We start from the raw sequence: 26797 nt of genomic DNA on the forward strand, positions 1-26797 counted from the left end.
CCGCAGACAGGCCCGTGCGGCAGGGGGAGAGAGGCAGGGACGGACGCTGCTGCTGCCGCAGAGCAGACTGAAGAATCGCAGGAGCAGCCGGGGCACGAAACAACCGGCAACCACGGCAACTTTGTAGAGACGCCAGACGGCCATAATGCGGCACCGCCCGCCGACGACCTCGGAGCTGATGTGACTGTGCACAACCAGAACCGGGAGGAAGCGGCGGACACCACCACCTCCCTTCGCTCTCTCTCTCTCGGTGTGTGCGCAGCCGGTCGGTTTGTCGTTCTGTCTGTCTGGAGGGAGGAGGTGGGGGGACGGACATGTCCTCGCTAAACGTACCGGAGGACCAGAAATGGGTACCGACACACGTCCAGGTGACGGTTCTGAGAGGCAGGGGCTTACGGGGCAAGGGCAAGCACGGCACAAGCGATGTGTACACCATCATCCAGGTCGGGAAGGAGAAGTACTCGACCGGCGTGGCGGAGAAGACGACCGAGCCGGAGTGGAAGGAGGAGTGCTCGTTCGAGCTGCAGCCCGGTGTGCTGGAGAGCGGCGGGCAGAGCGGATACCCGGCTGGGAGCTGCGAGCTAATCCTGACGGTGATGCACAGGGCGCTCATTGGGCTGGACGTGTTTCTCGGACAGGCTGTGATCCCTCTGGATAAAGTCTTTCTCGAAAGTAGATGCGTGAAAAACGAGTAAGTCCAACTGTCTCCGCTTGTAATAGTTGTGTGTGTGTTTTTAGTACGAGAACCTGCTACAGTGTGGCAAAAAAGCTGCGTGGATATGCTTTCACGTGTTGTTGTTTTATCTAATTTCCCCATATCCCTTGAACCCGTCAAGGGTGTTTTTCTTGACCAGTCCGCTTTTTGTCCCGTTTAACTCGCCACACAGTTTGTTGTTAGATACAAACACAGCTGTCAAATCTCTGGTGCTGCATCAGGGCCCTGCAGACACACCCTCCCTCCTCCCACAGACAGACCAAACTAACTCTTAGCAACCATCAGCGCACTCCCCACTGAGGCTCAAGGCTCCCCTACAACTTCTGCAAACCTCACATCCTCCACAATGTTTACATCATCAGCTGCTTGCGGTCGGTTCTTTAGAAAAGAAAAAAACCACCAACAACAACTGTTGTTTCCCCATAGCTGAGGCATAGAGTGGCGTAGAGATGGATTAATGCTTGTCCCAAATCCAGGGATTAACCAACAGTTACATGATCCCAATAAAGCTTCAAGGTATTTTTAGCAATAACATGCTGTTTCACACAAGCCCCGCCCACTACAGCAGGAAGTTTGGTGATAAATCTTTGGATGAATCCTTTTGTTTCTTTTTCATGGTAACAGAAATCTTTTTTTGTGCATCTCTGGTGCAAACAGGAGCTTTTCTTTTTTTGTTGATAACACCTTTCAACACCTTCAGAGAATATCGAAATGTGTGACATTTGTAGGTTGAGTAATAATGGCACATAAGCAGTTAGCTGTTAGATAAAAAGGTGGGTTTTGCACTGATGGTTCAAAGGCACTTTTAGCAAAAGACCTGACATTTACAGGAAGGTTTTGGATACCTAAAGGTTTTCCTACCACTTGCGTGTTCATACCACTGCTCCAAAACTTGACGAGCATCCTTTCTACTTTTCATCTACCAAACCAGGGTCAATAAAAAAGTAAGTCCAGTTGTTATATCTGACAGTAGCAATAAGTGCTACTCAGAACTGGTACATGATCTTGCCCCATCATGCTGACACCACACTAAAAGATGTTATGTTTTGTCATGTTGGCTAACAAAATGCCACATGAAGCAGTTTTTAAAAAAAAATCTTTTAAGTGACTGCCACTTGACCTAAGTGTGCTTTCAGTCAAACAGAGCCATGAATTTGAGACGAAAGGGGAGCAAGTCTCCTCCAGTCGGCCCTGTTGGAGCTGGTCGCTTGAAGGTTAGAGCCAGCCTGTGATGATGATGATGTGTCAGCAGTTTGGTGCTGTGGTACATTCAGTGTCTTCACGTGGGATTCAGTGAATGTTCACTGGTTATTAGCAACACCAGCAGCTTTCAAAGCTTCCAGCTTCAATTCTCGTCTTTGCTACTGAAGAGAAAATATATGCTAGAGGGTTTGCAAAAGACCCCCCAAAACAAACATTTGAACACGACAATTTACAATAGTTGACTTTGATACATAAAAAAAGCTTATAATTAGACTTTTCTTCTTATTCTTCCAACACCAAAACACTATACCCAGCCAATGCGTGTATAATTTAAAGACAAGAAAGGCTACCTGCAGGCTGAAGGTATTCAGCATCTGCTCGCTCCCTGTTCTCTGAGTTTTGCTACACAATCAGAACCTGTATGTTCTGACTACCGTTGCATTAAATCATGGGAAATGTTCAAACAGGAACTTAGAACAAATGGAAAAGTTTGGTCATTTTAAAAAGATACTTCCAACTACTAGCTACTACTGTAAGCCTCTGGTCGTATTAGGCATTGTAAGGTTATTACAACAACCCCACCCCCCCCCCCACCCCCAGTGTATTGGCTTTTCATTTTGTAGGATAATGGCTATTCTCGTTCTGAGAAAAGTAGTATTTGTTTGCTGCATGTTAATGTGTTTTCTGCAGAACTTGCTGTAGTTTGATCCAAACAAAAACTCGCATAAGAGCTTTGTCTAACAAATATGGAAGCTAGCGAAGTACAGATAAGCTAATAAGAGATTCACAGTACTGTGCAAAAGTCTTGAACTGCCTGTTATTTTTTATGAAATAGGTGCATTTTGAAATGTGCAAACATACATGGAAATACAGTATGTAAATCAAAAGCACAGTTTGTACAATTCTAAAAAGCTTGATAGTCAATATTTGGTATGACTTACTTACTTCTTCTTCAACATAGTCTGAATTCACTTAGGCAGCTCTCTTTAGGAAGTTTTCAGGAATAGTTCACCAGGCTTCTGGAAGGTCTTCCAAAGCTCTTCTTTAGATTTTAGCTACTGTTTGTTTCATTCTGTCAAGATGATCCCACACTGGAGGCCAATCCATGACTGACAGTGTCCATTGTGTGTTTTTCTATCAAGGTATGCTTTTACTGTGTTGTCCATATGCTTGGAATCAATTCCATGCTTAAAAATGAAGCTGTAGCCAATCAGCTGCATTCAAAACCGATATTGCATGGTGCATTAAAATCTGACATTACTTTGTGTGTTCATATTTACATCAGTTTTTACAAGTTCTCCGACACCACTGACTGAGATGCAGCTTCAAACCATGACTAAGCCTCCACTGTGTTTTACAGATTGCTGTAGACGCTCACTGTTGTGTCCCTCTCCTAACTCCCTTATACATATTAATGTACTAATATTAAGATTCGTCACTCTCTAGGACCTCTCGCCACTGCTTTTAAGCTCAGTTCTTGCGTACACTGGAATTCCTCAAACAGTAGATGGACCAACTGAAGAATATTGTTTTCAAATACTGTTCAAGATGGGTTTTCTTTTGTTTTTTAGGCTTACTACTTTTTCTTTTTGCCTTCACTTGTCTAGTTTCTTTTTCAAATTGCACACCATGCTGAGATATACAAAGTTTTCGGCTAATAGCTCTTTGGGAATCACCTTGTTGGTACAAAAATACAATTTTTCTTCAAGTCAAACTGTGTTATTGTTGACATGTTTTTCGTACAGTGCTGTACACGCTAGTGATCATAACTAATGAACAACTTCAGTAGATTGTGTTTTGATAGAACCCTGTTAAATGTAGTAGCTACTTTTGGCAGCTCCCTCTTCACAAGGGGTCACCACAGCGGGACGCTCCGCATGCTTGATTTGGCAGAGCTTATGCCGAATGCCCTTCCGAATGCAACCCTAAAGTTCAAAGCCAAATTGAACTGAACTGTTTGTCGAAACCAGAAAATAAAGTGTTACAGTGATAATGGGACAAAACAGCTCAGTTTATTAATATTCAGTTTGAGTTGACAGTTGATGCTTGACACTTAACATACCCCTCTCCATCATTACTGTGATCTTCTGCTTTGGAGAATATTTTGTCATCAGGTTGATCATTTTATGTAACTTTCCATTCGTTGTATACATTTTCTATATTTTCCATATGGTTTTTGTAGAGAAATAATTAATGTGATAAAACGGAGATTTGAGCCATATTGTGCAGCTGGCAAGTCATGCATCGAGGTTTGAATACATATACGATCATTAAGGTGACAATATTCAAATATTTTTAAGGAAAATGAGCACGAGAAAGACGAGAAGTCTAGTTTGACATACACAATGCAAAATTGGTTTCCTCAGGTGTGCTGTTTGTGTTGAGTTTTTTTTTTGGATGGTGATCAAATCCAGAGGGAAACATAAATGATGGCAGTAAAATCTGATAATAAAAACATGCTGAAAGTACGACTGATAAACGGCTTACATAAGGTTAGAAAGAGAACCGGTAGCTTTTCAACTCACTCAACAACCATGAAACGAGATTAAAAGTGACCTTTCCTTTTAGACTGCCATGCAATTTAATGGGAAAACAGAATAATGCAGTGACAACAGCCTTGTAATTATTTTAGCAGAGGTTAAGAAGCAAGGTGTGCATCTGTGACTTTACAGATTTTAATAGTCAGCCCTTTGGAAGAGTTTGAAGCGTCACACTGTATATTTCTACCCCCCCAGCCACCCTATTTTCTGACTTTTATTGTCTGCAGGATTCATCATTTTCCATACAGTGTACTTCTGAATCAGCATGTTCCAGTCAGTGAGTGGAAATGAGGAATGAGCTTTAAATTTGGACGCATTTATATTGGACTGCATGAGTTAACTCTGCTCATTTGACTTGCCTTGTAATTCTGTTAAAAAGGAATCGATAAACAACTTCTAATTCAACATTAACACAGGACTTCGCTTTGAGCTGAGCCTTTTGACGTAGATGGAGTCTTACTTGCCTTTTTAAAACCCAAGAATGCGAGAGGAAAAGTGTTGGTAATGAATTTAACCAAGTGTTTATCTTTAACATGAGTTGCAACCTCTGATACATTTAACTGAGTAGCACAATTGTTACTTCAAGGAATATGTCATTAAACAAATTAGCTACATTATTGTGTCAGTAAGTCAGAAAGGTTGCATTACTTGCTAGCTTCTGTTTCACCAGGACTGGCTAGCTTAATGCTTTAATAAAAGTGTTATACCATATTTTTGTATAAAACCAATAAAGATGCTGCCAGTTTGTCTTGTATGTATGTGTCATCAAGTGCATGTGTTGGTTTAATTTCTTTAAACAAGTCAGCTAAAAGAAAAAGTCCCATAGTGACAATGTTTTCAACCTTATCATGTAGCTAATGTTAGCTTAAGCTAGTTATCTATTGCTAGCTTAACAAATTAAGAAAAGCTATCAAAATCAAGTGTTTACTGGTAGTAGAGTTTCAATATTAATTGCTCAAATATTCAAAGAGGTATCAAATTTGTTGAAGGGTACAAAATGACCAAGTTGGTACTAAAACGGTGTTTAGTACCTTGACTTGTTCCTAATTCATGACAAAATCAATGGTAATGAATTTTTTAAATACATCAAATATATCTAGTAACTGGTTTAAATGAGATTTTCACCTTTTATTTTAGTTTGAATATGCATCATTGTAAGACTGCAAAATGTTAAATCATGAATCTATTGTGAAAGTAAATTTGCTGTTGCCTACAGTGAAAACTGAGGCAATTTCAATCAATAAGCACTCTAGGTTCGGTAACTTTTTGTAGTAACAGAGAAGCCTTACACAAGTATGTAAGAGTATTAAAAACACAGTTCATATTCATAGTTAGCAATGAAAGAAGTAAAAGAAAACATATCAAATATGTTCCTCCTTCAGTAATTTTTTTTCAAGAAACAAAGATAGAAGTGGATCTTCCCTCAAAAGAGTGACCACAGCATATTTGCATTTTGCATTATTGGTGTAGAGCAGATTACGGGAAAGGTGGGCGTTCGGTGAATTCCCCTACTGGGTCTGTCAGGAAGACGCTACAAAGGCCCTGCCAGTGCAGCATGAATAGCAGGGAACCCATGTTGTTAACAGAAAATTCATTTTGCCAGGCTTTTGCTGATTATCAGATTTGCCATATTCAGGTTTCCTTTATAATCAAGTTTCTTCCCAAGAGTATAAATGTCAGCTCTTTTATTCAGTTATTTATTTATTTATTGTTTGCTGCCTGCCAGTGATTCTTTACTGGTTCAGTGCTTCTTGTTGTGCTAAGATTATATATTTAGATTTGGTGCTTTACAACTTCTTCTTTGTATCGGCTCTCTGTCACAGTTCCCTGCCCTGTTGTATATGTGTAGGAAGAAAATCTGTGATGTTGTTTCAGGCCTGAGAGCTGAACGTCTATTTGCTGAGTGAGGCAGGAAGATGGTGTGTTTATTTCTGTGTGTGTGTGAGAGAGAGATGTACATCCAGAAAAATCCTCTGCTAAGAGCCAACAGACTTTCAGTAGCTACAAGCTGGAGAAAATCTAGTCTAATGGACATTAAAAGTTATATAACAGTGTGACCTGTTAAGTCACCCTAGATAATATAAATGTAGCATGGCTTTCTGGGAAAATTTTCCATGGAGATTTTTTAGACAATAATCTGTATAGATTATACAGATAGCCGAGTATGCAGGAGTCCACTGGTCGTTTGAGGGATATGTTCCTGAGTGATGGAGAGGCAGTGTGTCTCTACATCATAAAAATCTCATCAGACCATCTGGTTGTGTTCAACAAAGCCAGAAAGTAAAGGAGAGGAGGCGCACATAGAGGATGACTGCTGTTTTGTTTGCTAATATTTTGTAGCAGGCCACAATTGCTAGATGAGGTTGACTTGCTTCCAGATCTAGGTCAGCTAACATTGCTGCCTTTTTGTGTACTTCTAGCTAGTCAAATAGCTAACTGCTAATGTAAAGTTATTTTAAAGTGATGCCAGGTTAGCTCCTCTCTAGTATTAGCATTGTGCCATAGTGTGGCATATTGTATAATGTCATCAGTATAGTGGTTACTAACAGTGGCAGTGAGGGGTACCTTTGGAGTTGGTATTTATAGCTAATGCTTGCTTTTTGTCAAGATTGAAGTGTAATCACTACTTTAAACTAAAAATGCAAACATTCTTGCTTTTCCTTGATGACCAAATTACATTTGGAATCATGAGAAATCTCTTAAGTTTATTAGACTCTACGTAAGTCGATGAACAATCCCCTGATTTTAATTTTTTTATGATGAACGTAATGAGTAGTGATGTGATTAAACTAAGGTAATTTAAGGGGTTAGATAATGTGAGTTAATCTGTAGTGAATATCTCTTTGTTACTTGCAGAGCATCACTGGTGAGTTAAGTAGTCATTCAGGAGGCAAATACAGTTTATTGAAAGATGATAGGGAAAAGTTATACATGCCCGATTGCTTAAGTTTCCCATTGAGTCCCCCGTCCTGAAAGTCTTAGCTCTGTTGCCTAATTTTCTTCTCATTTGCTTCTTTCTTACTCGGTACTTAGATATTTAATGGTAGTTGTTGTACATAAACCTTGGAAAGCTGGCAGACTCGAGCGTGACATTTCGGCTGCTTTTCAGACTGAAACACTGGAACGCAGTGGTGGCAAGAATGTGGCAAACTTTTCATTGCAAAAAATGTTCTTGGATGTCTTCTGGTGGCCTTGCATATTAGTGCCTGACTCTTGTAGATATAGCTTAAAACCCGATTACAATGTATTATTTGGCATAGCCTGCGTTAGTATTCTGTAATCTGCATTTATTTTTATTTTGCATTTTCTTTTATTGTGCATTCTTTTTTTCTGTCTGTTATTGCAGTCTATCTAGCTGTTATACAACGAGCATTCATTTCCAGGTTTATTTATCACTCATTTATCCCTAATGTGTATCTGCGGCTATGTGGTTTTAAAGAATTGGGAGGGAAGTTGGTCGGTAGGTTTTTCGCTCATAACATCCAGATGTGGAATGTGGTTTGGGTCTCACAGCCTGTCTGCTTCTTCTGCTGAGGAAGCAGGAATCCAGGGCATATTACCAGTATTACCCACAGTATTCCTGAAGGGCTTGTTGGCCTAATTAATTCAGAAAGGTGTAATGGGAAGTGTTCAGTTGGTAACTCAAATGAACAACACCGCTTACATCCTTTTTTATGCACTTGGATATGATATGGAGGTGATGGTCTGCTATCATTGTTGAAGACCATTGACTGCTGTATTTTTTTCACTATATCCTTTGTTTTTAATTGTTCATTATTTTATGAATTTTCTGCTGAATCATTTCATCATTTTGGATAAAAAGTTGACCCTTTTCTTACCTTTTTGCCCCCCAACAGAAAATCCCTACTAGAGCTGAACATTGATGAAGATTCCTAACAGTATTGTTAAAAAGAAAACCTTGTGGGTTTTTTTTTTTTTTTTTGCATTACGCTGTAATATAGCAGTTTGTAGTGTGTTGGAAAGTTTGGTCAAGGTTTTTGTTTCAAAAATACTCTCATCTACTGAAGTCCTTGTGCGTTAGCATGAGCACAGCCCTCCAGAGCTGCTAGAAAAGCTGCTAGCTTCATTTCTAAATGTGACAGACTGTTTGAGAAGTGACAAAGTTTCTTCACTTGCTTGTGTTTTCTAAAGTTGTAGTGCAAGATGCACTCTGCACTCGTGTCCCCGGAGAGTACTCCCTGAAACTGAAACCTGTCTGATGCGTCTGCTAGATAAACGCAAAAAAAAAAAAAAGAGAAGAAGAGAGCGATACGACCTTAAATGCCAACATATTTGTTAAATCATGTGCTGCTAAGTTCCACAGCTCACACGCCCTTGGCAGTGATTTCATTTCACTCTTGTGTCTGGCCCCGATACCACAGAGGCTCACAGAGGCCGACTACACTCTGGATGAAACGAGTTGATAGCCTACTTGTGTTGTAATTTCAGCTCTCGTCTGCTCCGAAGGGTGGTTTCTAGGGATTGACATATAGCCTGTAAGTTGAAGTCTGCAATAAGACAGCAGCTTCAGAGTGGGAACATCTTCCTGTCTGCTCTGTGGTAGATCAGGGAGATTGAGGAGATGGTGGTGTGTTGCTGGGATGGGGTGGAGTGTTGTGATTTCCTGTTTTCCCAAGATGGGGAAGCAGATATGTAGTTATGCTCTGCAGCTCTGGAATGGCATTTTTCCCTCTCTTATGACAATTAAAAGCCTGTTTAGACTTCCACAAGTTCCCAAAAACGAGAAGAACATTTTCCATCTTTATTGTGTTTTCACTTAGTGCTTATAACGAAAACCGTGTTTGCACGATGGCCTTGGTGAACTATAGAGTTTCTGTGTGGGATGATGCTTTTGGGAAACTGGCTCCTCTTCAGTAGCAGGCTGTGCTCTGCCTGAGTATGTGGGCTACAAAATGTAGGTTGGTGCTTTTGTCTCTTTTGCAGTTTCTGTATTTGGGCCTCTTGTGTGTTTTACTTGTTGTTTGCATTTATTATTGTCAGGCTTAGTCATGCATCAGGCAAGAACAGGTGCACGTACAACGGAACTGTGCGTGGCCTTTTAAGTATTTTGCAACTTCTTTATTTTTATATGACCAGTTAGAAATGTTATTTTGAGAAGACAAAGGCACAAAATGTGTGCAGGTTTAGAGAAAGATGTACATATTTCTAATGAATTACAATCCTTGTAATGTTAGTGATGTGGTTGTAGTACTAAGTATCCCTGAGGAAACCTTGCATAGCTTCCCTGGCCCTGTGTTTGGAATGTGAACCCCACCTCGGCTGACGTGCCAGGAGGAGGACCGATACTATTGTTGACACGTCGATGTGAAATTTGAAACCACACCTAACAGGCGTTTGAGACATAATATTAGTGACAGGAGATTGAGCCCACACAAAAATCTGTCTTGGCTCCAAACATTGAAAAGGAAATAGACAAGTTCAGAGCTGAGAAATTGACTTTGTTGACATGTTGCTCGATAATCCCTTAACAGGATTTGTCTTAATGAAACGCGCCAATATAAATACTTTATCTGGATTAGACTAAATCAGCCTCAAACTCATCATTCAGCAAACGTAGAAACATAAGACCCAGGCTTATAGGCTGTATGTACTTGCTTTATTGGAGTGCTGCTCCCGCCTACGCCTTTTTCATGTGTGTGAATGATATCTGGTTCGTTAATGAAAACAACGTGCTCAAGTGGCAGATTTCCATTGTTGCCTGATTTCTTTGAGGTATAGTTCTCTTGTTCTCGGGCCGTAAAAAGCATTCCTCTCTCCTTATACGCCGAGCTCCACCTGCTCATTAGTCGTGCCTCTTGGAGTTTGACTTTTAGAGTTGTTTTACTAATTGTTTTCAGTGACATTCTTCTTGGGTGTTACCATGTTTTCAGGGCTGAACTTGAGGTCTGAGGCAGGACGATGATGATTACATAACAGGCTGTGCAGTGAATTATATGACTTGTGTTATTTCTTCTCTGCAGCCTACTATTACGCCAGTGTTGTTGCCAGAAACGACTTTCCTGTCTCTGTTCGTCTGTAATCAAACAGAAGATTGGTTGAAGAGTAGGGATGAGTATTGATAAGATTTTCACGATTCCGATTCCATTTTCGATTCTGTTTAACGATTCGATTCTTTATCGATTCTTTTTAAAAAAGGAGAACACTAAGGTTGATTAGCTTAGAACTTTGTTTTATATCTTCTCTTTGAACAAGATAGAAATTTAGGAGTAACATGGCCTTACAAACCCAGCAGTGAGATCTTAAGAGATCCAGCCTATGGCTCTTCAATGGGGTGTCACAGGATCCCAGGAAAAACATTTGTAAATGTAAAATAATAAAATAAATATTCTTCTGCAGCAATAACAAAGTATAACATAAATTATTCTGTAGCAATTGCACAAGAATATTCAGTAATGTCCCTGCCTACAATTAAACACATTCACTTACCAAAAATCGGGGGCATCTGCTGTGGCAAATGGGTGCAAGGCCTTTACCACAAACTTAGTCACTGCTCGGTGACATTCGTCTATCCTGGCCTGAAAGGAGACGCTACCGGTAGACTGCAGTGAGAACTGCCAGCATCTGAGCCAGACTCTGTCTGTCTCATCATGGTCACCTAAACGCACAGTAATGGCAGGTTTTGTAATAAGGCAGATCGCGCTAACATAATATGCACTGTTAGTTGATTATTTACCTGCCGCATTAACGGGAGAGGACGTGCAAACGTTACCGCTGCTGCTGGGTTGAGATTCACGAGTCCGGAGCGGAATTAAAAACATGACATTCATTTAAGGTCATCGCGTGTTTTGTGAGCAAATGCTTTTGCATATTCGTAGTGTTTCATCCCTTAAATGAAATATCTACTTTGCAAGTATTGCAAGTTGCCCTGTTGTCATCCGTTCTCGTAAAGTATAATCAAACTTTTGAGCATTTGAGCCGCCGTGTTTCCTGCCAGGTAAATGACGCTCCGCAACGTGGTGACGTCATTCGGGGCGACTGGAATCGATAAGGGAATCATTGGCAAAAATGGCAAACAATTCCAAGGAATTGAAACGGTGGGAACCGGCTCTCAACAAGAACCGGTTTTTGATACCTATCCCTATTGAAGAGAACAGAGTCTGGTATTCTGATTAGATTTGGATGATTTCATGTTGGGTTTATGAGTCTGTCAGTCCTACTCCAGTCTTTTTTTTTTCTCTCCATTATATTGTGTCTTCAATATAATGTTACATTTTGACCAGGTGCTGTAGGCATTTAAAACACTTATTTACGCTTTAATTACTAACTCTAAATCTTAATATTTTTTTTTAAGTCAGTTTTTCAACATTTCAGTCTAAAACTAAATCCTCTCCAGTCTTGCTTCTTGGACTGATGGAGCTTGGTAAGCTGACAAATGCTAATTTGTCTCATAAGTATGTGTTTATCTCATAGGCTAAGCATTTTTTGCCTATTGGCATTAAGCGAAGATAACAACCCTGACTGTTGAATGTGTTATTAATGTCTTGTAGTGCTGTGCACCTTGTTCTCTAAATAGAAACAAGCCCCCCACAAAGTTTTCATTCTTGGCCTCTGCAGCTTTTTACTAGCAGCATACATGTGCAGCATATATTTACACCCTTGGGTAATCTAAGATTTCAGCAGCAAGTAATCCAAACCACTCTGCAATCAGAGTCAGAATACTTTATTAATCCCTAGGAAAATGATGTGGGTTACAGTTGCTCCAAGACAGTAACAGACAAAAGTAATTAAATAATACAATATGATACAGAAATTTAAGAAATAGCACTACTATATACCAGCGATGGGCAGTAAACGCGTTACTGTATTCCGATTACTTTTTTCAAGTAATGAGTAAAGTAAGGGATTACTATTGCAAAAAAGGTAATTAGGTTAGTTACTTTCCCGTAAATACGCTGCATTACTGTGTTACTAAAACCGTGATTTTTATTTTATTTTATTTTTTTTGCAAGTGTCTCATGACAATGATGTAAGCGAGTGCGACGTTCATGGCAACAGCTGTGTGCAGATCAACAATGGATAATATATCGAGTGCGGGAGAGAGTATGAGCGTGCAGCGTTTAAAGCGTGGAAGTACCGACCTTACTTTGAGTTTGATTCCATAAAAAGTGACAAAAACATTAACGTCCGCTGTTCACTACGTGGGAAGAAAACTTCTTTTTACAGCGAAAAAAACTCCTTAACTTTAAGCAAGCACCAAGTGCGCTACCACAGAATCGGAAATTCACAGACAAACTCGCGGATTCCTAATATCATACCTTAGCTATGTAATATAGTGTTATTTTGGACTTTTGAAAAAAAAAACATAGCATAATTACATTATTTTATACTATCAAGCCATAACTGAATAGTGAAAATGCATTTTTGTGAATATGCAGTTTTGCTAATAGGTTTAATTTTGTCAGTTTATATTTCTTATTTTGTGTTATTTATTCCTGTTTTTAAAAGGCAAGGCAAGTTTATTTATATAGCACAATTCAACAACAAGGTGATTCAAAGTGCTTTACAGAGACATTAAAGAACAAAACAAATAAAAAACATTATTTAAAATTGATTAAAAAAACAGTAGATAAAATCAGGACAGTAGATAAAATCAGTAGTTAAAATGTAAGTTTTGAAATTTAAGCTTAACAGTGTGGATTTGGTGTTTTATTCAAATGCAGCTGAGAACAGATGAGTCTTCAACCTGGATTTAAATAAACTGAGTGTTTCAGCTGATCTGAGGCTTTCTGGGAGTTTGTTCCAGATATATGGAGCATAAAAGCTGAATGCAGCTTTTCCGTGTCTGGTTCTGACTCTGGGAACTGATAAAAAAAATGGATCCAGATGACCTGAGGGATCGGGAAGGTTCATACTGGGTCAGGAGGTCACTGACGAGAATAATCCCTGCTATTTTAACATTATAGGTTATACTTTAAGTATCAATTGAATTACATTCTAAACTGTACTGTACATTTATACCTACATGATGTTAGCATGACAGCATGCTAAACCGGTGCCACAATGTTGCAACAATGCAGCATATTGTGACCCATGTTAATTTTCAACTTCAGTGTTTCTGCAGAGTCACAGTGGAGGTTTAGAGAAAAAAGGAAGGGATCCCGTGGGGGAGAAATAAAAAGCTTTCTGGTTTTTAAGAAGGCGAATGTGTGAGGTTCCTTTCTCATACCCGAGTGGGGTAGTCCCCGTTTTCTTTCATGTTGGAGCTTTCATGTTTTGCCTTTGATTCTTAAACCTCTGTTCTTGTAACTTTCCTCAGTTGAACGTTTGAGTTTCCAGTGCACGACATTTAGATTTTCTTGTTTACTCAACAGAAGAGAACATTTGTAGTTGGTCATGAAGCAATTTCGACAACCTTATTAACATCCTGTTTTGTCATTTGTGCAATAAGAAGTTTCACAAGCACTTAATGCAATCAGAAAATTACATGTAAGCACACTTAATTTAGTTAATGACCGTTATTTAACGTTTCCTGCAATGAATTCTGTTTAAAAAGACTCAAATTTATATATTATATCACAACACCAGCTTAAGTTGTCTGAATATTTCAAAAGATATGAAAATAGTTGTTTACTTGACAAAGAAAGTATTTCTGTCTCTCCAAATGGAGCTTGAATATAGAGTGTGGATACCCTGCTTTATCCATATATATATCTATGGATGTCTGTAGTCTTTCTCAGAACAATGGTGAATGTTCACTTTGGTTACGTATTTGCCCCTCAGCTTCGTAATGCACATATGAATAAAGAGACGATGCGGTGGAGGTGTGAGGTTTATAATAATGTAGCCACCCAGTAGCACAGGAAGTGAAAAATCTATAAGCAGATACCTGTTTGAGGCCTGTTTGTTTGTCTTCCTGACAGAGCTGACAACTTCCCGTTGGCAGCATATTTATGCTAACTGGGGAATTTTTCTCACTCATTAAATTTTTTTTAAACCAGTCACTACAGATCAGATGAGACTTTCCTATGAGTCACAGTGCAGTGAACTTGGTGGCACCGTTCCACACACTTTTAAGGCCTTCATACTCATGTGGGGCGCTGAGTGTTACATCAGAAGTGAGCATTGTTTTACTTCATTGTTCTTGCTCACCGGCCCTGACAACAAAAACAAGGGCCCCCCCCCCAGGGTATTATGGTATGTCAGGACACACAGCTGTTTGGTATTAGTAGGTCGCAGACACTCACACACCCTGTTACCCTGTGCGAGGTCAGATTAGCCCCATTCATGATCACAATACAGTCATTCACACTGCTTCATGGCTGCACTCAGTGGCGAACTAATTGTTGATGTGATTCGTCACGAAAGCACTTTGACTTGTTGTTACTATAGTAAGAAGAGTAATCAACACCAGAACATTTCAGCTCTGTGTTTGGATTTTTATTGACAGCGAAAAAAGATGCACCTGTGCATTTTTCAATATGATGCATAATATATTTTCTCAGGAGGTTGTTCTGGATTTAGTCAGCTGTCAGATTCGTGACGAGCACCTGGAACCACAGGTGCACAAAATAGTTCCTCGCACTCTGCAGCTCTTTTCCGGGCAAGCACAGAAGCCCGGTTTAAGTATCAAATAACATGAAGCTATAAAAAATAAGTCTTTGCTGATAGTCAGAACACACATACTTTAAGATGATATGAACTAGTGAAAAGCAGCACATTTGAATATGCTATAATACAGCTTCTTTTCACTTCTTTTCACACGCCTTTTCACTAGAGAGTGATAGTGTTTGTGTGTTAATCATGCAAATGGATTCTTTTCTGTCGCAGGTGGTACAGGCTCAACTCGAAGACGGGGAAGAAGGAGAAGGAACGGGGAGACATTCAAGTCACCATCCAGTTCACCCGCGACAACCTGACAGCTAGCATGTACGACCTTGTCATCAAAGATAAGGGCGCCTCCACCTTCAGCAAGCTGAAGGAGCGCATGAAAGGCAAGAGGAGATCCAGCGACGAGGACTCCTCTTCGGCCGTCCTGCCGAGTGGGTATGGCTCTTTGTACCGCATGCGCCAAAGACTTCCTAGCGACGGAGGCGGAGAGGAGGATTATGAGGACGACGAAGGGGGCGAGGTCCGGAGGAGCAAGATGAGAACTTTCTTTTTGAGGGGAAAGTTGCGAAAATCGTCCGACACTCGGTCCAGCACGTCTCTGGGCTCGGAGAGCAGCGAGTCATCGTCACGGGGTGGGAGCCTCAGTCCCACGGCCGGTATCAGCGTGGTGGTGTCCGATCTCTCTAACTCGCCCAGTAACAGCAGCAACCTGACAGCAGATAACAGCCCAGGTGAGCTTGTTGTCACTTTAGTATCAAAGTGAAATATTCTTCTTGTATGATGATGTCTAGAACATGGATTTGTTAGCTGCTGTGTTTCAACCAAAGGAACAGAAATATTTGTAAGCAAGAGTTTTCGAGGTTATTCTGTAAATGTCACATAGACTTTAAGTTAAAATTATACATGTGGAAGTTCTATTTCTTGATAGTTGTGCTCCCTGAAATCTCATCTACACTATTACATCACCACGAGGGAGAGCAGGGTTTAAAAAGCTGCACTACGAAGCACGGTTTCTAGAAAAGATTCTGCAATCGCGGGTAAACTTTCATTGACACCTTTGTCTGCCAGAAACACCGATCAGCTCTGTTTTGAAAGACATTGTCAGGAAAATGTCAACAAGGCTTTACCAGCTGAAGTTTAATCGAGTAAAGTCATATGTTTTCCTCTCTTCTCAATTTTCTTCCATTCCCTCCTCCTCGCCATGATTTGCAGAGCACACAGCAAACACGTCGCCCAAGTCTTCGTCTCTCAAATGCGAGTTCGGTGATGAGGCCGGTGAGATCACCATTGCAGTGCCTCAGCCCACTGTTTGCATCAACGGAAGCCATTCTTACAACATGCAGCCCCAGGCCCCAGGCTCAGGAAAACCTGCAGGTTCTTTAGGCCTGGGACTGTTGCAGAAGTCTATGCCTCTCTCCGTGTCTCTACAGAACCTCAGTCAGCAGGCCTCCATAGATCTCCCTAAAGGAGGTGTGGGAGATGGGCGCCGCTGGTCCTTTGACAAGCCTGGCGAGGAGGAAAAAGCAGCCATAGCTGCGGCTCTGGAGAAAAGCGGCCCGATGCTGGGTGAAAACGAGGAGCGGCTGGGACAGGCTGCTCCGACAGAAGCCACGTCATGGTCCTCTGCTTCCACTTTGGAGGCGGGGGACATCCAGGGGAAAAAGCAGAGGAGGAACTTTTTCTCTCATGCGGGGAAAGGACAGAGTCAGCCCAAGGATGAGTGCGAGCGGGCCCATGCCGCAACTGACGAGAAACAAAGGGGATGGTTTGGATCAAAGGAGTCACAGAGTAAACCCAGGTGAGATACACACTGATCACAGAGAAGACGTCCGACCAGTTTAAACCTTTGGTACAAATATTATTTGAATGAAGAAGGTCAAAAGCAACCAAAAACGAAGTGCCTGCTGAGAGTTTGTACCTGCACGTTTAGACTTCCAGTATCATTACTCACAGAGTGAGGTGCGTAATTGCATGTGACCCGTATACGTTTTATCTTACTTTAGCAATCATAAGGGCATCAAAGAATGTTTTTGATGTGTAAGATGATATTTTGGCAGCAGAGCAGAATGCAAATGCGTGTTCGAGTAACAGAAAGTGTTATAGCGGTGTTACCCTAGTATTACTAGATAAAATCTTTAAATGGGCATTTTATTTCCTCTCTAGTGCAGGTTGCCAGATGCAGCCAGTGAGTACAGGCCACTGCCACCAGACATGGCAACCAAGCTACGACAGAGGCTAGCAGTGACAGGCTTTGACAAACAGAGTAGCAGTGAAACAGACTTCCTTCCTGGCGCTAAATTAGCACTCCATTTCCTGTTGAGCACCTCATTTGGCGTGACATTGCACAATATCTGTTGTCTACCACTATTTGCTTAAACCGATGATGCTCACGGTGCAGCAAAAGCGTAACTTAAACCCATTCACAGGAGGGTTAAATGACGGCGTAGATGTTTACGTCCTGTGCACCAGCATCACAGCTAGAAGTTGCTTCCAGCTTTGCACATATCCCTCCTGGTTTCAGTCTCTGGTTACAGCAGGTATCTGCAGTGCAGATGGAGGAGGGGAGCTGCTCTTGTGAAATTAGCTCTGTCAACTTTCAGCCTTGTGCACGCTGTAATATGCTTCAGTAATAATGTTCATTTCATTGGAAAGATGATGATGTGAGCTGGGAAAAAGAAATCATTCTCCTATTACAGGTTGTGTGTGTGTGTGTGTGGGCAGGGAGAAAGTGGGGGAAGAAAACCCCGTCTTATTTTATATCTACTTCTAACACAAGTGCATATTTAAGTGGGTAATTTATTTTGGGGGTGTCACAGGCCTTACTGCACTTTCTGCACTGCTGTCAGTGGTAAATAGTAGTAAATACATTATTAATCTTTCATTCAGGTCTCCCAAAACTCATGATTTTAATTTTTTAAAATCAATTTACTTAACCAAGGTGGGGGGAAAAAAAGAAGTCGATGTCGTAATATTTTCATACACCGAGTGTAAACAAAATATTGGCCAGATAAGCACCTGCTTGTAGAAGTAAGGGGTCAGCTATTCTGGACCATAGTACACACAGGGCCTTTCTGCTGCCTCTGTAACTATACATTTTCACAGCCTACGCACCCACATGCTTTTAGATACTGGAGTTGAGAAAGGTGCCAAGTTGGTGCAGTTAGCGCTAAGCAATGACTACACCTAGCTCCGTCAACTTTTCTCGCAAATTATTACATGAAGGGCCAATGAAAGCAGAGAAGAGACGGCCATTAATGTTTTAGATGCAAAGTGTTTGAATGGAAGACGTGAAGACACGTACATGCATATGACTGATGTCAACAATTAAAAAGTAATATCTGTTGTTTAATTCAACTTTTTCAATTAAAGTCTTCAATGAAGTGTACCTGGAACGGAAAGTCTTACTTACCGTATTTTTCGGACCATAAGGCCCACCGGATTATAAGGCGCACTGTCGATGGACGGGTCTGTTTTCATACATAAGGCACACCGGATTATAAGGCGCATTAAACGCCTTATAATTTTTTATCATTTTTGCTATGTAACTTTGCACTGTCCACTGCTGTAACAAAACAAATTTCCCACGTGTGGGACTAATAAAGGTTATCTTATCTTACATTAATGACTAACCTCGCATTGTGGATGGATTATCTCAGTCGTTCTCCTGACTGAAGTTTGGTCCATTTACAGCATCTTTCCATGCGATTGCATTTGTCAAAAACCCTCGGGAACTTTTATCAAGTGGAAAAAAGTTAGCGTTCATCCTCCAGTGTTTATGTTATGCTAACATAGCTGTGTCGCTAGTGATCACGTAGCACAGCATTATATACCAGCTAGCCCAACTTCAGTAACCCTACAAATGTCACTGCTGTGTAGTTTTCTATCTTTATTTGTTTTGCAAGTGATAGCAGAGCAGAGCAGAGTGATAGTTTTAATTTTTTTCCAGAAATCTCTCAGTCAGAAAATGGTATATCATGTTTAGGTAAGCGAAAGCAGTGAGCTAACTTCCTGCTAACATTCTGCTAACTTCTAACTTTGTTAAATTTAATAAATCCTGTTTTCATGGATGCCAGGATGTTAAACTTAATTGTTACACCTAGTAAAGCAGCAACGCTGATCATTTTATTAAAGATGAAAGAATTTAGACAGTTTTTAACTCTCGGTGTGCCTCAGTGTTTATTTGACTATAGGACCCAGATTACTCCGCGAGGCTCCTGACTATGGTAGCCGTAATGCTCCGACAATCCATCAAGCGGTGCGGCTTGGTAGCTTACCATACATAAGGCGCACTGACGATTTTTGAGAAAATTAAAGGATTTTAAGTGCACCTTTTACCTTGCGGAAAATACGGTAACAACGTGCTTTTTTAAAGGTTTTTATAGATTTTTATAGTAGATGATTACAGCAGTTGGACGTTCCCAATATGATTCTCTCAATTTCTTAATACTATCATGCACTGTTAGAGGTTGCGATTACCAACCTCTTTGCAACTCTACTTCTAGAATACTATTTTTAAAGTGAGTCATGTTTTTTTTCATGTTTTTGTTTTTTGACATTATGTTTGCTTTGCTGCAGCTTTTTGATGTGTGTTGCCCGGATCAAATTGTGTGTGGAAACTCTTCAACTTCAGTTTATACACTAATTAGTAGTGGTTTTAAAGAATAAAGGGGACTGCAGCTTCAACTGATTTGATTCATGTGAGCACTCTGTAAAAGTATGTTCTTTAAATCGTGATTTCAGATATAAAAGCCCTCTTCAGGGTGCGGTTATTCTGTGTGAATGATCCAAACTAATCAAGAGGACTGTGTGCCTTCCTTTCACAGCCTGGTGGTCTCACCTAAATTAGAACCCAGCACTGATCCCCACTTACCACCTCTTCCACCTAGTCACCACCCTTTGGGTCCCCTTGTAGAGCATACCTCCATGGTTCCAAACCTGCACCGTACTAACCCTTTCTGCCACTCACCGACCTCACCACCCCCTATATCACAATCCAACCCTTTCTTTTCTCTAATCCAGCACAACCCTTTCTATGAAGACATGATAACCACTCAGCAACTTAAACCTACACTGCCTCCTCTGCCCTATCTTTCCAGTTCCCGGCCCCCTATAGCTCAACTCTTTCCACAGCCGAGTAACTCTAACTCTGTCCTCACCCACGGCAACTCAGCTGCCGAGGAATCCTTCACTGATGCTGATGCAAGCAGCACAGAGGTCACCAAAGCTGGGATGAGAGGACTTCCTCTAACTCTCGTGGAAGGAAAGAAACCGTTACTCAAGAAGTCATCCAACCCTTTTATGTCTGTTAGCAGTGTGGAACCGGATTCAGAGTGGGACGAATCCTTTGAAGCATTTGCAGCTGGCAGGCTGCAGTCTCCTGAGGATCTCTCCACAGGCTGCAAAACGCAGCAAAAACCACCCAGCGACCATCTGCTGGAACACTGCAATAATAAAGCCAATCGAAACACAAATGTGACTGATGCACTGCATTCTCATCAGCTCGTCAGCCAAGTGACCAACACTAACATGCATTACCTTAACACTTTCCCACAATTCCTTGAAACAATCCCAGAACACAGAAGTTTTGAGCACAATGATGTAACTTTAAATACTTCCACTAACTCTCTGAAACTGAACACTTGCTCTGAAACTAATCAGGACGCCAGCGCTACCAGTGAAATACCCGACACTAACATGAGTCGAGCTCCTTGCCGCACCCCGTCTGTACAACTCAGCAGCAGCTCTCCAGATCCTAGTTCTTCAGGTCTCGGCAGTTCAGCAGAAGAGGATTTTCTGTCATGTGTTTCCTCTTATTCTGATAAAGTCTCTGCATCCTCATTTGAAGACACTGAAAGCAACATATTTGGGTCAACGGATGTAAAAAATAAAATGGGCTCAGAATCTGAAGATGACACTACTTACAGGTCAAATGATCTATCTTTAGTTGATGTTGTTCATCAAACTGTTATTGAGCTTAAGGATAGCGGAAAGGTAGACTTGAGTGGTTCAGCAGGGTCTTTGGCACCGCAGTCCACAGTACTTGGGCATCCAAATCCATCAATCACAAAGGAGATAGGAATTGATGGTGCAGATGCTGAAACACGTAACAATTCTAATATTGTATACCCTGACTTGTTGCCTGAACTCTCTAAACCACAACTAAAGTCCATCGTCTTTTCACAGTCGGACAATGTAGGGCAAGAAAGAAACATAAATGATTTAAAGGTCTCTATAGAGGATTTTTCTAAAGATTTAAATGATGGCTCTAAAGACGATAATATAAAAGTGAGGAATCCTGCAACACCAGATCAAGAAAGATCCTCCACACTACCATCATTACACATCACAACCTCCTCCCCTGATGTCAAGCAGGCTTCATTGGTTGAACCCTTTGAGAGGGCTCATTTAGCAGGCCAGGATGTTAGCCCCAATGTGCCATTTAGCAGCCTTGGTGATTTACTCAACATCAGTCAGATTGCAAACAGTCCTAGCCAAGACTTTGATGACACTCAGTTGCACAGACGGATATCTGATCAGAGCTCCAGCAGCTTTCTCCAAAGTCTGAATGTCAGTATTGACTCGCAGGATTACCAAACCTGCGTGTCTCACTCTTCCTCCAAAAGTTCCAGCGTCTCTGAGCCAAATGAGACGATGCAGTTGAAGGATGTTAAAACAACTGCAGATGCTGCTTTGGGCTTAATGGATTCTACAAATGCATCCAAGTTATCTAATGGGGAAATCGGGGAAACTGACAAATCTGAAGCATCTCCCCAAGCTGCTCAGGACAAGACGACGACTCTTGAGCCAACCTTCCCAATAGGAGACTTGCAATCATTCCCCGCAGCACAGCCGGACTCTTTTATGAGCTGTAATCTGAAGAGTGCTGGTGAGGTCTCGGATGCTACGTCCTCGATATGCGCTCCTACACAGAATGTTACACTACACCGCTCCCAGTCTGAGGGCACACTGGCAACTCCCTTCGACGAGCTCCTCCTACCCTCTTTTGGTAGTGATCCTGGCGGGGTACAGGGTTCCACCTCGTCTCAGCCAGGCCCCGACCTTCCCTCTCTGATTTCCTTTGCTCCTTCTCTTGCTCCTGAAAGTATTTGCTCCCCTGTAGCGCTTTCTACCTTCTCTCCCTTTGCCAACGCTTCAGCGAGGTTACCGCCCAGCTCAACGCAAGCCACAGCGCCAATGCCACTGCAACAGGAGGCAGAGCAGCAGCAGCAGGCAGCCAGTCAGCAGAACAGGTGAGGTTGCACATGCTCAGTGCTTAGTGACGAGGTGAAGAGGAAGGACTACTTGCAGAAATTTCTATCCTGTCATCTCTTTGGTCTCCTTCTGGCGCTCTGCTTCCGCCTGCTTTTCCTCTGCGCCAACTGCACATCCTGTCTCATCCTTGTGGTGTGATCTTCCCTTTTTTCTTCACTTTGTTAAAACACACACACAACAACATTGGTGTTAACAGAACTCTTCTGTAGGTGTCTTTCATGTGTCCTGGCTGTGGTAACGGGAGGGGAAAAAAAGCCTCAGGCCAATTAGCAGTTATTATTTTGCCCCATTTCCTACCACACACCTCCAACTCCCTTTCGAATACACACACTCACATGCACAACGCACACAAACACTCACATACCTCCCCTTTCCCCACAGGGCCAGCTAGAGTTCTCACACAGCCATGCTCATTTGCCAAAATCTCAACCAAAAAACAGGCTTTTTTTTTTTTTTGCAAGACACTAAAGGTGTTGTTTTGTCACTGGTAGCATTTCCTTTCCACCTCCGGGTAATAACATATTTAATTCAATTCTACATGATTGATTGCACCAGTGCATCCAATTAAGTCTCTCGGTTTTTAATGTCTTTTCAATTTTCACCATTACTTCTTTTAATAAGACATCTTACACCTGTCTAACCTCCTCTGGTCTTAATCACTTAAAGCAAGGAGTCCTTAAGCACCTGATGTCACCCTGGAGGTCCACAGGCCAATCTGTTGCGTTCAAATAACAGCTTAATCTGCAATACCTGGAATAAAGAAAGATTTATTGCTGATTGAGAGTATGAAAGTGCAGCAAGTCGACTCAGATTTCCTATGACTGTAGGTCAACTGTAGAGTTTCAGAAGATCCTTTAAGCTGACTCAAATAGAGGGCTAGTTTTTGGCTGTTTGTTGCCCTTCATGCAAATCAGTGTAACAAAGCAGCAAGACGGTTTTCTTGTCTCTGTTCGTTACAGTAAGGTTTTGGTGATTTTCAGAAAGGGTCAATAAAGGGTCACTTGTGGCCCTAGTAAAATGCACTATTGTCAGCCTATAGCTCCTCACGGCCACCATGTGGCTGATGTAAGACGATGTAAAACTTCTGTGTTCTGATGATTGGGTTTCTTACATTAGTTTATTAAGAAGATGTTTGGGGCTGAAGTGCTAGAATCCAGTATTACACTTATATTGTAGAATCCTGGGTTATTGTTAATGTAGCTGCAATCATCATTTCACATGCAGAAATAGTCCTGATGTATATTGTTGAAGCATAGTTGGCTTTTTTTTAAGTTATATATATCCAAGAGTTGTGGAACTCCAGTATGGCAACCGGGTTTTTCACCTGACCTCAACTGAAAAAAACTTCATATAAAATATAAGAGTCCGAGAGCGGTGTTGTATCAAGTGTGGTGGTGTGACTGTGTGTATGTCTTGTCACATCCAGCCCCCACCCAGTGAAGCCCCTGCCCACTGCCATGCAGGCTGAGGAGAAGCGGTCAGTGCTGGCCACAGGCCTGGAGAAGCTAAAGTCCACCATCCACCACGGAAGGAGCAGCCAGCTGACGGAGCAGGAGGGCGAAAGGAAGAAGGTACAGTGTTTGACAAAAATCTAACATAGGATAAAGAATGTAAATTGAAATAAACTACTAACATAAAATAAAATAGCTTACGTTATAAGAATTGTACCTTGTAGTAACAGAAGATTTTATAAGAGTTCTGAACTCTCCCAGCGAGACGAACGCATTCAGCTTTAGTGTCCTCTGAAAGTTATTCCATGAACACAGTGCAAAATAAGAGAACCAGGTCCTGCTACCTTAAAAACACATAACAACAAAAACTCAGTGCCCTAATGAGGAGATATATAAAGTAGTGAAGATCATAGTAGCTTTTTGTAATGTTAAGTAAATAAAGAGATAAAAAGGGAGCGCTTATCCAGTACGGATTTGTTATTATAGTTATACCAGTGACGTTGTCTAGACCAGCGGTCCCCAACCTTTTTTGCGCCACGGACCGGTTTATGCCTGACAATATTTTTACCGACCGGCCTTTAAGGTGTCGCAGATAAATACAACAAAATAAAACTAGTACCGGTACCGAAAAAAAGAAAATTTATTCATCACACACGTGAAAAGACCAGGGAAAACCGAGTAAACGATAACAAAATAACGCTGAAAACCGATAAAAACCCTGAAAACTATACATTTCACACCTGAGCCTCAACTCTTGTGGCCCGGTACCAAACAACTCACGGACCGGTACCGGTCCGAGGCCTGGGGGTTGGGGACTGCTGGTCTAGACCATAAAATACATGGGAATGTGTACTGGACAATGAATTTGATATGAAATACAAATAACTGTGATACACGAAGTCTAGAACAAATAATATAATCATAATAATGAAAACCTTTAAAAACATATTATGTCCGAGTGTTTTCCTGAGTGCTAAATTTAAAAAAAGGCCCTATTCTGATAATAGAAAAACCAGTGTGTACACAATATGATGTTAAAGAAAAGTCTATCATCCAGCAAGACACGTGTGTATTTGTAGGATTACCCTTTTTACACTAAGTCTTCTCCTAGCGTATGAATACCGAGATTATTTGAGATCTGGGATATTTCATTATTTTTTTTCCCCACTAATCCAGTTTAAGGTTGGGAGAAGGGGGTAGGGGTGGAGTGTCTATGAAGAGGGCTAACAGACAGAAAAAAGGCATTCATGCTCCCATTCACATTTACAGGCAGCTTAGAATAACCAGGATGTCTTTGGAGTGTGGGAGGAAGCCCTAGCACTCAGAGAAAAACCTCAAGGAGAACCTGAACACGGAAGCGCCCCAACCAATAAGTGGATTCAAACGCAGGACCTTCTTGCTGTGAGGCAGTATAGTCCTCGCCACTGTCGAGATCTGGGAGTGAACAGCAAGGTTTTGTTTCCTTAGTATTAAGAAGCAACTTCAAACCAGGCAATGATGGCTGCAGCAGTTCAAAAGCAGTCTGGATCTCCTAAATGGCCTGACTTAGAGAAGAGCTATCTGAGTAGGGTATTATATCATCTGTATAAAGGTGCAGTTCAGGAACAGACATGTCCTTCGCAATATTCTTTATAAAAATGGGGGAAAAAAGCAGGGCCTGTAGTTGAACCTTGAGAAACTTGTTTTGAGATCTCCAGGAAGCTTGACTTCCTTTCTACAAGGTAGCTAGGTAACTCCTGAATCTCATTCTGTAATGAGTGCAATGAGAAGACACAAGGCTGTACCTGTTAAATTAATATTTCTTTCTTGTCCTTTTGTTTTTCTTTTTGTCTTAAGTCACTGACAGAAGGAGCGGGGTCATACTACCACCTGACCCACAGCGAACTGGTCAACCTGCTGGTGCAACGCGAGGCGGAGCTGGAGAGGCAGAAGGGGGAGTATGAACGTCAGAAACATTTGCTGGCCAAGCGGGAGACGGAGCTGAGGAAACTGAAGCCGCAGGTCAAAGATTTGGAGGACTACATTGACACACTGCTGGTGCGCATCATGGAGCAGAAGCCCACCCTCCTGCAAGTGCGCTCCAAATTCAAGTGACGAATTCAGGCGGGGGGTAGAGGGTTTGCAGTTCACGTTGCATCCGTTCACTCTAACCTCCACAACAGCTCTTTAGTCTTTTCACTGCTATGCTGTCTTTTTTGATACAAATATTTAGGCACTGAGAGATGTCGAGGCGACGTTTTCCAGCTGGCATGCTTTACTGTACTGAAACACGTCCTCGGTGAAGGGTTTGGTCTGAGTGGTTTTATGAATGTAGCGCGCGCGTCCTCAGGTTGTTTTCAGGTTCACAAAGCCAGATGGTGGGTTTAAAAAACCCAGATGCTTCAATTTTGGGATCTTGATTGTAAAAACAATTAATTTTCCTTCTCACCTCACCTGTCACTTCTATCACCTTATCACAAAAGAGAGAAAATTGTAGGGTTTCAGTCCACATGACGTTTATCCGACTATATCCTCACTCGAGATGAAACGACACCAACACTTCCTCATGAGTGTTGCAGCTTTGTAGCTTGAGCAGAGCAACCTGAAGAGACGTACTGGTGGTTTTGCATATTTAGTCCATCAGTTGTTGGCCTTTTTTCAGCATACAGTCAAGTGGTAGATTGATTCCCCTCTTTCAAGGCAGACATTGTTTCAGCTATTTTTGGCATGAAAATCAAAGACGCATTAAGCCTCTCAAGACACGATCGATCAGGGTGAGCATTTTGTTGTCTTGTTACATGTCATAGTAGCTCATTAACAGAAAATGTTGCCATTTTATGGAGTGCAATGAGATGTTGCTAGCTCAATTGCCAGTTCAAAAGCCAAAAATGACATAAAGAGACTAAAAATCCTGACATTTGAAGGAAAAACTACATTGAGTATTTGCAGCAGTATCTCCTGTGCATTGAGCAGTTCACTGGGCAATCCCCTAACCTAGTTTCTCCTGCATTGTCTGGAGTTCATGTGTAAAACCTGTGAAAGTTTATGTTGGATTTGGCTTTTTGAGC

The 26797-nt window shown here is 41.5% G+C and overlaps 1 protein-coding gene across 2 annotated transcripts; it reads left to right on the forward strand.

Moving 5' to 3' along the window:
* The first annotated feature begins 6 nt into the window (after nt 1-6).
* rab11fip5a (RAB11 family interacting protein 5a (class I)) lies at nt 7-26321 on the forward strand. Of its 2 annotated transcripts, none has more exons than XM_085143300.1 (6): nt 7-691; nt 15247-15758; nt 16240-16825; nt 19851-22277; nt 23726-23870; nt 25587-26321. In XM_085143300.1, exons 1-6 carry the CDS (start codon nt 315-317, stop codon nt 25842-25844), a joined length of 4305 nt encoding a protein of 1434 aa, XP_084999426.1. In that variant the 5' UTR covers nt 7-314; the 3' UTR covers nt 25845-26321. The 2 variants fall into 2 exon arrangements, with proteins under 2 accessions (XP_084999426.1, XP_084999427.1); XM_085143301.1 differs by having other exon boundaries at nt 8-691; nt 20124-22277.
* Nucleotides 26322-26797: the final 476 nt, after the last annotated feature.

This window comes from Neolamprologus multifasciatus, chromosome 19 (assembly GCF_963576455.1).
Source record: "Neolamprologus multifasciatus chromosome 19, fNeoMul1.2, whole genome shotgun sequence".
NCBI classification, from domain to species: Eukaryota; Metazoa; Chordata; class Actinopteri; order Cichliformes; family Cichlidae; genus Neolamprologus; species Neolamprologus multifasciatus.

What these genes read in the sequence shown, in the direction of transcription:
- rab11fip5a (XM_085143300.1), top strand. Translation starts at nt 315, where the DNA reads ATGTCCTCGCTAAACGTACCGGAGGACCAGAAATGGGTACCGACACAC. An exon ending in GACAGCAGATAACAGCCCAG is followed by an intron (nt 15,759 to 16,239) that starts GTGAGCTTGTTG and finishes CATGATTTGCAG; the next exon opens with AGCACACAGCAAACACGTCG. An exon ending in AGGAGGGCGAAAGGAAGAAG is followed by an intron (nt 23,871 to 25,586) that starts GTACAGTGTTTG and finishes TTTTGTCTTAAG; the next exon opens with TCACTGACAGAAGGAGCGGG.